We start from the raw sequence: 12,678 nt of genomic DNA on the forward strand, positions 1-12,678 counted from the left end.
TTATAGAAATGACGTATAAGCAATGCTCCAATGGAAAGAAAATATCAGGGAAATTTCTTAATTCCTAAATAAGTACTGGTCTGGAAAAAAATAAATCAGCAATGAATATGACAGAACTGGTCCACTAATCCTTTTCTTTCCTCCTCTCTCTTCTGTTTCTTTTTACTACATGCTATGGGAGACAGAAAATGGGAAGAGTTAAAAAAATAAACTCAGAAGAGTTATATTCTGGATTATAGCAGTGCTCAGCTCCCACTTACTGAGCCTTGTAGATGCATTACCTGCATTATCACTGTAGTCATATATTGCTCATATGTTTCTCAGCATTAATAACTAAGCAAGCAAGATTCTTCACCGAGATGTTTTCTAGTCATTGTAGTTTATTATTCTGCGGTAGGGTTATTTTCTTCATTCAAGAAATTAAATGTTCTCTGGAACAGTTTGTATTTAAAGTCCATTTATTTTTGAAATTTGAATGTGGTAGGTTTGTTTCATTGTGTTCTTGGAACCACCAAGTAACTAGTGTTTCCAAATACTCTATTGTAAATTTTCATGTTGTGTATGTCTCCATTCTGCATGCAATTCCATGTGCAAAAATATGCCACCAATGTCAATCAGACAGAAAATATCTATGTTCATACTGTTGTTAGGAATAAATATATATTACTGTTTGTTAAGGATTTTTTTCACAACAAATTATAGGCTTAAGCTTCCATTTTTGTCTTGACTGTTGAAATTTAGAGCTTCAAGGTGACTTCAGTAGAGTTTTTTAAAACATTTTTTTATTTAGTTCTGACGACAAGTAAGTAATCCTAGCAATTAATAAACTTTTACCTTTCTTTTAGTGCCCCATATGTGCGGTATAGTTGAGCATCACTGTGATCACTTCTGCATAAACACCGCTGGCTCCTACGTATGCAGATGTAAACAAGGATACATTCTGAATGCTGACCAGAAGACTTGCAGCAGTATGTTTTCTTTTTTAAATTCTTTTCTCTCTCACACCCCCAAAATGTGCTTACATTACGTATCTTTTGAGTTGAGTTCATAAAGAGAACTGAGCTCAGTATATGATTAATGCTGATCATAACAAAGAATTTGAAAAGGCGAAGTTGTATGATTTTTTCTTGTTTTTTGTAAATGAAAAAGTTCTCGTAAACCTTTCTAAAAGACGTCAAGTTAATTTTTATACCTGACTCTCTACAGAAGTACACTGTAACTAGATAAAATTGTATTTGAATTTTATTGGTGTAATACATTCAAGAATGAAGCAACAACCAAACAAAGCACTGCTTTATGTTCTGACATGCAGTGGTCTAACTATTTCAGCATCCAGTCTAGATAGCAACCAGTACCAGATGCTATAGAAAGGTAGAATAAACCCCATACTAGACAACTGTGAAATAACTTGCCATTCAGAAAATTTTTCCTAACCTCTGCTTGAAGTATAAGGACTTACAACCTTTCAGTGAATAGTTTCAAAAGTCTTGTTTATTGCACTCTTTTCCTTCTTAAAAAGGGCTGACTTAAGTAATTGATTTTAACTGTAGTTTGTAATAACAAACTGTACTGGAGTTTAGTTATGATCTTTGTAGGCAGCATTTCTTTTGTCTGTTTTAACTTGCTTCCTATTAATAGCAGACTACATAATATAGGTATGCCATCTTTATTTCTGTGTCCAACATTATTTTAACAAAACTAGTATGATATTATTGTTAATTATTTGTTGAAAATGTGCTTGGATAAAATCATAGCTTGTTATCTTTAGATAGTTCACAGATTCAGGCCAAATTTGCCAAAATGACTTTATCCAAAAGCAAAATTTTGGGAAACAGTTTTTCAGAAAAATGGAGAAGACAGTCTTGGTGAGAGCATAGGATGTTCCCCTTGCAACAGATTACTTAGAAATGAGGTGAAGGACCCAGGCTCAAATCCTTGCCTTGCTCCACAGGTTTTGTATTCACACGTTCCATATCTCAGGAGAGCATCTTAAAACAAGCAGGTAGCCTAGGATTAGAGGGTTCTTAGTCTCTGTTGCTTACTGCTGCATATTACATCAACTATTTAACAACCACGGAAAGAGGGAGATCATCTCTGTATCTGAGGGTACTCTGTCACTTGGGGATTAGAGTTCTTACATGTGCAGTGGGACCTATGGTTTCCATCAGAGCCTCAGTAAATAGAAATGGGAACAAAAGAATGTCAGCACTGGAGTGATTTGGGCCTTTGCTCTGGGGTGTGGAAGTGTGTTCAGAGCCTTTACGCTACAGCGGGAAACTGCTTTTGAACTGTTCACCTCCTATGCAGTTGAGCTACGCGGTGGGCTAGTTTTAAGAATCTTCATTTTCTTTGCCCTTCCCACCATCAACCCCTACCAAATATATACATTTATCATATGTGTGTGTGTATCAGTTACAGGGGAATGTTTTGTGATAAATGGAAGAAATTTAACACTTTATTCAGTTTTTTTTTTCTGCAAGAAGAACCAAAAAATTCAATTCAATCTGAAATATTTTCTACTTATTACTTGGCTTGGCAGCTAAGCCAAGGCAAGAACACTGACAACAACAGTTTTTCACACAGCCTATTCTCTATGCCTCTGCAAATTTGCTATAGCTCTTCAGATAGAGAGCTGTCAGAACCCCAAATGAGGGCTACAACTATATAATTACATTTCAATAATACTTGAACCTATTCTTTTCACTGTGCCCCTTTTAAAATGCTTCTCATTTTATAACATCTATATCCTTTAAACCTCTCTTCTGAACACTTCTCATGATCTTCATTTTCACGTAGTAAAGAACTTTTACAGAAGAATTCTTCTCCTTTCAATTTTCTGGAAATTATTTGAAATTCAAAATTTCTCTTTTTTTGAATTTACTCTCTCACATTTTACCATTCCTCACCCCTAAAATCATTTTTGACAATTTAATTTTGTTGTAATTTCAAAACCAGATAAATTTTAAATTAAAAGTGTTAAGAATTCTTTCTTTATTGTGTCTTTGTGTTTTTTAGTGTGTTTTGTTTCCATAATTTTTATTAGCCAAATTACAGCTGAATTTCACAAGACAGATTTGGAAATGTGTACATTTTTTCTGCTGGGAGCACATGCACAGTAGCCCTTAATATGTTGCTTCTATACCATTTTTTAAAGCCCATTGCTGCATTGTTTTCTCTTTTTTTCAGCTATGACTCAGTCTTGCATTAATTTTTATTACCTGACGTACCTGGCTTTCATGACTATGTTGATCATCCATCAGATGATACTAGGTTTCAGTCAGCTAAATATGGAAGGGAAATGAGTCATACAATGTGCTCTCAACCTACTTCTAATGGACCTTTTTCTCCCTCACTAAACTATGAACTAATTTTAACAATTAACACTGGAATTCTAATACCAAAAGACATTAAACTGGCCATAAAGTGCAAGGAAAGTGCAAATCATTGATGAAGGAGGGAGATGATATGGTAGCAGTCTAGACCAGGTCAGACCATGATGTCAAAAAACTCTTCAGAGAAGTAAAGGAATTCATGAAAAAAAGGGGCCAAACTTGCACAAACTGGACAGTTTATTTCTGGACCTAAGGGGGAGAAGTGTTGGTAAAAATGCCTACAGCTTGTGACCATATTAGTCACTTTTGTTGACTGCTGATTTTCATAAGTGCACAGAGACAACATGTTCCTCACTTGACTTCCCTGTAAAATGAATTTTCATCATGTTTATGTTTAGTGCAATACATGATCAACATAAACCAGCTGTATTTTTATAAGTTTTGGATGTATTTGTAAGCTCTTTCATGAACAAATAGTTTCTCTACATTTTAACACTTTTTAAATAGTGCAGAAAAAAAAGAAAGTATGCATCTAAAGTTATATTCTCTTTTCTTTCTTCTGCACCGTTTTTTATGTTGTGAGAGTACAGCAGATCAGTATTCAATTGTTAAAAGCCCTTAACCAAATGGCGTCAGTCAGCATGAATTAGCAACTTTGCTCCAGGCTGGAAAAGGGTGCATTTGAATGGATGGTAGTTTTGTTCCTTCATACATTTCAGTATACCACTATTTCTACAAAAATAATTTCCTTGCATTAAAGGAAGAAAATCTGTCATGTAGGTGATTTGTTACTCTCCACGTGAACAAAAGCAACTCAGCTGTCTTTTAGGGCAAGACCAAGAAAAAATATTCTTTTGTCCAACTTAAAATATTCTTACATTTATTCTTACATTCTTATAATTATTTCATTAAGAAGTTTTCGTATATGTGCAAAGGATGAAAATCTACTATTGCTCTTTTCACCTACTTTATATGTGGCCAAAGTCAATGGCAATGATTCTAGAGGTTAAATGAATATTTTTAAATGTTTATTAAAAGCTGAATTTCCCAAATTAATTATTGGCAAAAAGTTACTTGACCATCTTAGCTCCAGAGAAGATCTCTGAAGATTAGATATTTAGACATTAGATATAATGTATAATTAGACAATGATTCTCATGCTTCTGAGAAGGCTAAGAACTCAGATGGACATGTTTACATATACATTATTTTTATTTTTAAATTACAGAATAGGTGCCCAGAAAAGTGTAACATCAAGGTTCAAGTGAATATTTCTAACATACCTTAATGGTGAAAAGTAGTAGCAACATTTAAGTGCTAAAGCTTATTTGTTTATTCAGAGTATTCAATGCATTTTATCAGTTTGTCATACCTGTAAGGTCCAAGAGCATCTCACTAGGAAACCTTACTTATATTCTTAGTTCATGATTCTCTGAATCATGAAAAAACAAGGCTGTCTAGATCTTAAGTTTTCCCCAAGACAGGGTAAACTACATTTAGACCAGCCTTGACAGATATTTTTCTAACCTGCACTTAAAATTCTCCAGTAAGAGAGGTTCCATGACTTCTGTAGGTGAGCACCCTTGCCAGAGCTTGGCTGTCTTCACTATCCCACAAAAATTTTCCTTATGTCTGAATTAAGTGTCCTTTCTTATAGTTCAACCATATTACTTCTCACTTTATTAACAGTAAACAGAAAGACCAATTTTTTCCCACCTTTTTTATAGCAGCTATATAGTTGAAGTCCATTGCCATGTTTCCCCTCAGTTTTCTCCTCTGTAAACTAAACAAGCCCAGTTATTTTGATTTTTCCTCATCTTGCTCTATCTCTGCCTGCTCATATGGCTGTCATATGGATTTTCTTCAGTTTTTCACAGCTCTTTGGAAGTGTGGTGTACAAAGCTGGCTTCACCAAAAATGAATGGAGCTGAAGGTTGTGTTGCTTGTTTTACATATGGGAAGTTGCATTTGCAACTTACACTTGCACTTGTGCTTGCACAGATGACCTTGCAGTTGGACTGTAAATGTTTATACTTCAATACTTGTCATTTTGGGCAGGCAAACAATTAGATTTGTTTCTTGCAATGTGTTTTCCAAATCATATTTTATCTTGGAAAAGGTTAATGTCTTACAGAGAGCTTTCTGATTAAACTTTTCTAGAAACGAGTGGCTTTTGTCAGGCAATGGCTGTTTTAAAATTATGTATTCTGTACTCTGTATGTTTGTTTAACTTAATCACTTAGGTCCTTTAAATAGTTTCAAATCTTACATTAATACACAATATAGTACAAAAGAACAAATGTGGCTGAAACAAGCTGAATAATTATCTATTTGTGGGTGTTTATACTGGAACAAGAGAGTTAAAGGACTGTTTATACTGTTCATCATGTCACTTGATATGAAGCAGACAGCTATAAAAGAAAATGAGTGTTTGCTTGGCCAGTTTCCTCAAACCTGCTCCAAAAGCTTTTTTTATAGCTGTAAACGATAATTATGTGTTGAGCAGCCTTTGGGTCTGATCCTGAGCAACACGAAACACTCTGCTTTCCAGAGATTTCACTGGGAAAACTTGGGGTTCTCAGATAGCTTTAGTCTGTTGTAAAGAAAGCCAAATGTGCTTCATTAGGACTGACCTCCTTTGTTGTAGTATTTCTTCTAATAAGATGTTTGTATGGGAGGGTGGAGTGGGGGACTTGCTATGGTGTTTTGCACAAAACTGAAAAATGATAAAACTCAAAAATTAAAGATCCCCAAGACTTTTGGTCTCCTGGGTTCCTTGTCTTTCCTTTTCTATCGTCATTCTCAGTCTTCTTTTTTTAACACAAAATTAAAAAAAAAAATTTAAATGACTGCAAAAAATATTTATTTCAAAAAAACCCTGAAGAATGCCCTTCAAACTTTTTTAGAGAAAGATACAGTCAAGCAACTCTACTGGGCCCCAGTAATGTCATTGCCATTAGCTGAAGGAATGAGCTCCTAAGCTTTGAGTGGTCATTCTTCCTGGCATATTCTATGTTAAAATGAGCTCATCTCTAAAGAGCTCTTCATGGCTTCCTGAAATTTATTGTCAATCCATAGTCTAGGTGTGCAATATAGAAGGTCAAAAAAATTCATATTCATGCAATTATGTTTTGTAGCTCAGGATCTTTGTGCTGTGGAGAAACATGCCTGTGAGCAGATTTGTGTGAACACACCTGGGTCTTATGTCTGTCAGTGTTATGAAGGGTATGAGCTTGCTGCAGATGGAAAGAATTGTATCGGTGAGTATGAACTTAGCAATTCATGTTTATCTCTTGACACAAAACTAAGGGAAATTCAATATAAATTAATGTTCAGTTTTGCTGTAGACAATTGTGGGAAACTCTCTTCTCCCATGAGTGGTAGATGAGGAAGGATATATATTGGCATGTTCCTAGGCTTTTTCTCATAATGCATTGTGTCTGGGGAAAAAAACTGTGCCAAATCATTTCACTCAGAAACTAAAATTGCTATTTTGAAACAAAGTACCTGGTGTTTTATTCTAGATCCATGTAGGTGGCCAGCAATGTACTGGCATGATATGTGTGACCATTAAAAAGCAAACAAAAGCAGACAAACTAGGTAGTGCCTCTTCAGACAGAAGTTAGGTGTGGAAAAACTTGAAAGTGGACAATTCCTTGCCATGTCTCACTTAGTTTTATGGTCATGCCAAGAGAGCTTTCAATCTCTATTCAGTTGGATGGCTTTAAGGAAAGGGTAGTCCCCATTAAGAACCCATCCTTTTTTTCCTTTAATTTGCACTATGGGCAACAAAGAAAAAACATCAGCTCTAAGAATTACTGCTCAAAAGAGAAAGTGTGGAAATAAAGTATGATCATTTTTGAACACAAAACATACTTCCCTCTCTATTAACATATAAGTATCTCACTCTTTACTTTTTTTCCCATTTATACACAGTAAGTATTTTTTAGAATAATTTGGTCCATCAGGCTATTACCCTTCTCATAGATTTTTTATCACATGCTATATTTCAGGAAAACATTGTCTTCTGGTACCAATCACAGAAAAACCTAATAAGTCCTTTAAAAATTTTTCCGAATTTGTTAGGCACTTAAATACATGCTTAATTTCAAACATATGCTCAAATCCCATGGAAGTGAATCCTAGGCCCCAAGTCCTACCACAAGGCCACCACAATGCTTTCCTTATTACAAGGAAAAGCTGCTTCCCACAGCCTCCTCTTTCTTGACATTTTGAAGAAATTTAACATAATATAATCTGTCTCTTATTACCGTCGCAGAGTTATTCCTTGCAGAATAATCCTATTCTGAGATGCAAAATGGATGACAGTTTGTGGAACTGAACTTTCTGCATGTAGCTTCACATGGAACACACAAATGAGCTTTTGAAGCTTTTTGAGGACTTAGGATAATGGATGTATTTTTGAAGAATATTCACTCTGTACTTACTCTTTAGAAATGTTTCCCTTACTTGTAGCTTCATGATCTCAGTATAGGAGTGTTTACACTCCTTGGCAAAATTTAGCCTCAGCATAACTGGGACATTTTTTTGCGACCTTTGTAACGTTGAAAGTACTTGGGTTTCACTGTCACCCAAATGCAGATGAGGATCATGCACATACTCTTCAGAGGACATTCATCTCCATGCTTCATGATGTGTAGCTTTGATACTTAGTAGCTGATGCTTGTCCTGGCACTAATGTACCATTTTAAGAACCTGTTTTCTGAAGTTGAATTGTTTTGAAAATGCAGCTAATAGTGGCTATTTCAAAGCTTTTAAGGTGAGAAGGCCTATTAGATGTTCTATCCCAAATTTCTGCATCTAACACTCCATAGACGTTCATCCAATAACATCAACCTTTACTGGTGTTCAGATAAATCATATATTTCTCTGCTCTTGGTGTGACTATATCATGAGACAGAAAATCCCTAACTTCTGTTGGCAGGCTTTTTTCATCCGTAATTGTTTTCTACCATGTATTTGGATTTGAAATAGTCATACTTATTGCCATCAGCAGTTGTTACTGTTTTCTCTCTATTAAGTTAAATAGTCCTTTACAGCCAAAGATATTTTCTATACTTCACAGTATATTTTCAAAATACATTTAAATATGCATACTAGAATTTGATGCAGTTTTCTGATAATAGTTCCATCAATGCCAGCTGTTGAGAGTTTATGGGTTTTGTTGCATAATTATTTTCCGTTTCTTAAGGTCATCTGGTGGTCACAATAACTAGATTATATAATCCTCTGTTATCACCATTCATCTCACCTTCCCCATTTCCTGTATTATTTTACACATTCTATGAAAGCATCTCACCTTAAGTTACGTAGCAACTTGCCAGGACAGGGACTATACTTTCTTTTATATTGGCAGTAGTACATAGCACAAGTCTTCATTGATTACTGGCTGTACAACCTTCTCTTGCAGTTGCAATAAAAATAAATGTTGTTGAAATTGTTTGGTAGATTAGATTTGTATGTCAAATCTAAACCTTTGTAATAAATACAAAGTCCATTTTTCTTACTAAAAACTTAAAAATACTTTTATGTCATTTACTAAATTTCTTTCAATGGCACTTTCTTTTTTTTGCCTATTAACCATTTCTCTGCAAAGTCTGCAGAGTATTATTTGGAGGTGTGATACATCTTTAAATTTTACATATTTTTAATTGCTTACATTCTTCCCCATTCTGCTCTACCTTCTCACTGATGTTCATAGACATCAGTGAGACATATAAGCTTGTTATAAGCTCTGTTGTTTCTATTCAGACCTTTCATATTCTAAGCTGTTCTCAATTATTTTCAAAATCCAGCTCATGCATAGGTTCACTAGGTATCTTGCATTTTCTAGCTGCCTTTCCTCTCCACTTGATTATTATTAATTTCTACCTAGTTTAGCAAAAAGCATGAACTCATGCTTTCATTTCCCTGCAATAACTGGCACTGTTAGTTGTAATTTTAAAGCATATTAGTGCTTTTACTTTTCAATAGTATTTGCACCATTTATACGACCATTTAACTTCTTCATTTCAAAATGATGCACATGAATGGTTCAATGTATGTTAATTATGTTTTACACATGTAGAATTCAGCCTCTCTACATTTCCTGAACAGGAAAAGATTGTCTGGCTAATTTTCAGTTTTGATGCTAATTTGTCTGCAAATCCTATTAGCTGTCAGTCTGAAGAATTTGACTTCTCAGGTTTGAACAACTTGAGACTTTTGAAGGAATATGCTACAATGAAATTGTCCAACTTCCACAAATGTCATAACCAATAAATAATGAACCACTGGAAAATCTTTAAATGATAATATATACAGTAGTGAACCAGTAGTAATAACTTTTGCTTGTCATTACTTTTAAGCTAGTGAACCATTCATTTCTCTGAATGATTTATTATCAAATAAGCAGGATCAGAGGAAAGATCTTCTTGATACACATACATGCCAGAGACATCAGAGTACAATAGTTTTGCAAAAAGCAGTTGACTTCATTAAGGTTACTCTGTTCTCTTCATCCAGAGAATGAAGAGAGAATTTCAGTAGGACATACATATTTTGCAGGTCTCTCAAAGAGACAAAGGTTCCTCTCTGAGAGATTTAAGACATTTAAGATTTTAACGCCAGCAAAAAGGAAATGAGAAAGTGCAAACATCCATTTCAGAGGCAGATTTGTTAGATTCTCTTCCTCTTTTCAGGAAGGCTATGCTCTCCAGTTAAGAAGATGGCAATGCTAACCGCCTAAGTGACACACCCGTCAGCCTTTTACCTGAATAGCAATAATTAAATAAAGTCTCACAACCAGCATCTCACCATGTGTCTATTCAAAGTGACCACTGAATGGCCAATAAGTCTGAGTGTTTGCGGCACAAAAGTTCATGAAAAAAACTGCAAACTAAAGAGGCGGAGCACTATCACTGAGCCTTTTTAATCAGCTTTTCATGCTAACTGCCCTCCTTCACATGAACAAAGCCCTGTCAGTTAAAGTCTTGTGGTGGCACTGTTTCTCCGCTATGTGCTGTTGGTCCTGCTGGACACATTGATCTCCCTGTCCTGGTTCCACTCTCCCCACCTCCCTGGTGCTGCCGAACATGCTGTCCTCTCTTTCCTGGCACTGATACTAGATTCCCTCTGTTTCAGCTGCAGAGCTATTGGGCTTGGGCTCTCTTCTCCTCGCACTGGTTGGGCTGCTGGCATCTGTCTGCACTCCTGGCACTGCTACTTTTTCAGCTGGTTTCTAGGTTCTTATGCTACTTCCAGAGTCTTCCATGAGTGTCCTCTACTCCTCCCCCACCTTCTTTCTTTCATTCTCCTTATGCCTTTCCTTATTCTACCCCCTTTCTTCCCTAGGCTTTCTTCTCCCCCTCATGTTTAGCTTACTTCATTCTTCTAAGCCTGAAAAAGCTGTATAAACATTAAAGGAGTAAAATGAAAATACAAGAGAAAGACAATCCAGGCTGACCATGGATCAGAGAGGGAGACATAAGCACCCCAAGTGCAGAATTGGAAACTGGAAATACAAGATGTCTCTCATCACTTAGCAACTAATTAGAAACGAGAAAACAGGGTGGAACAAACATGGGGAGATGACAACTGAATTCATTGCTAGCTTGCTAAAAATATCACTAATCATTTAGAAATATTTTTTATTGAAATAAGCATAGACTGACATTAAAAACAGTGAGATATCTAAGTGTTAGCATTCTATTGTATATCTCACAACTCAGTACAGAAATATGAAAATAATAAAACTGTTAACAAAAATGAGGTAATTATTCTGCTTTTGTCTTATACAAGCTGTGTATTTTCTGTATACCAAGTAAAGGATCTCAATGCTTCAATATAAGAAGTATAGATTTATAATTCTTCTCAGTCTTTCCAGGAAGATTTAATTCCATGGACAACTTATTTACTTGCTGACTGAAATGCATTGACAAGTTTCCCTTCTAAGCCACCAAGATGAAACTGGAAGCTGAAAGAATGAAATGAATTTGTAGGTGGATTATTGGTGCAAGTCTGCAAGGCTAAGCCTGTGTGGAATTAGGGCAATTTGTATATAAAAACTATTGAAAAAAGTAGATGATACTTATCTCCAAAAGCAACAGTCAGGAGAATGTTCTCACCTTTTAACTATGTCAGTAAAAAGGTTTTGTTTATATTGATACGCTCATTATTGTTGGAGACCAGAAGACCTATTACTGTGAGTAAGAGCTCCCCAGGATGAATATACATGGAGCAAAGCAAGCCTGTAAAAAATTATTATTCTATATGGATTGTTTATTCCCCTGTTTGTGTCCACAGTACATTAGCAGATGCATAGACATAAGAAGGCACAGTCCCTCTCTGGAAGAGATTGCGATCTGAAAGTGTTCAGGGTGACAGTTGTTCAGACATTGACCAAAAAAAAATTCTTAAACCTGTTTAATTATTTTTCAACTTTATTGTCATTAGTTCTTCAGCTGCAGTTATTGTGGTAGAAATGTGTGTTTAAATGCAGAGAAGGAGGTGACTTTATGGAGAGATTCATACAGGCTGTTTCCTAGTTAGGGTCCTAGGTAGAAGAGATCATACATTCTTTGTCTTACCTATTAGCTAAAGTGTCTTTTAAACCACTTGAAAATGTGCATGTGGTTAGAATTAATTTAAGAGGAAAGCTGCCTAATTGTATGACATATTATATATAATATGTATGATATATCCTTGAAATATTTTTATATGAAGCTGTTCGGTCTGGAAACAGGAAGGCACTTGCTGGGAAAATGGTCTCATGTAGTACCCAGTGAGCAGTCTAATTTGACTTGATTCAACCCCAATATTCTGTCGGGTTAAAAGAAACTCATTCACGGTAACTAAATGAATTATCTGCTTTCCTGACTGGATGGCCTTGACTTAGCACACCAGAGTATCTGCCTTTATTCGTGCAGGCAGGGCTACTGAAGAAAGAACTGATTTTATTAAAAACAAACTATTGACTCTTAAAAGTACTTTGAGAGGGTCAGCAGTATAAAGTAATAAAAACAATTACTCAAATGGCAAAGAGGGAAAAGTTGTTTCACTAAACATCTGTGTGAAGCTGGGCACATTACTGTCTTCTGCAGAAAGGATCACGCAAACTTTCCCAGTATGAGCCAGGCAGTTTTTTTGCGGACAGGACACCCGCTTTGTCATTTGTCTTTAATTTCTTTAAGACCTCCTGTGTGAAGGAACAGCTTAAGCTGCAGGGAAATAATAATAAAAGAATTCATTTCACTCCTTTAGCACTTCTATTTTGAATTTCCTTGTTTGAATGAACTCTAAAGTATTACATTTTTACTCTTTGGCAATCTATCTTGCAAATGTAGGT

The 12,678-nt window shown here is 35.5% G+C and overlaps 1 protein-coding gene across 7 annotated transcripts in view; it reads left to right on the forward strand.

Annotated features, from left to right (window-relative positions):
• MATN2 (matrilin 2) overlaps window positions 1-12,678 on the forward strand; it is an 82,651-nt gene that overhangs the window by 29,459 nt on the left and 40,514 nt on the right. For all 7 annotated transcript variants that reach the window (XM_067290347.1, XM_067290344.1, XM_067290342.1 and 4 more), the window contains 2 exons: window positions 846-968; window positions 6,470-6,592. In XM_067290347.1, coding sequence (XP_067146448.1) covers window positions 846-968; window positions 6,470-6,592 — 246 coding nt within the window. The remainder of the gene's footprint in view (window positions 1-845; window positions 969-6,469; window positions 6,593-12,678) is intronic.

Source organism: Apteryx mantelli, chromosome 2 (genome assembly GCF_036417845.1).
Source record: "Apteryx mantelli isolate bAptMan1 chromosome 2, bAptMan1.hap1, whole genome shotgun sequence".
NCBI classification, from domain to species: Eukaryota; Metazoa; Chordata; class Aves; order Apterygiformes; family Apterygidae; genus Apteryx; species Apteryx mantelli.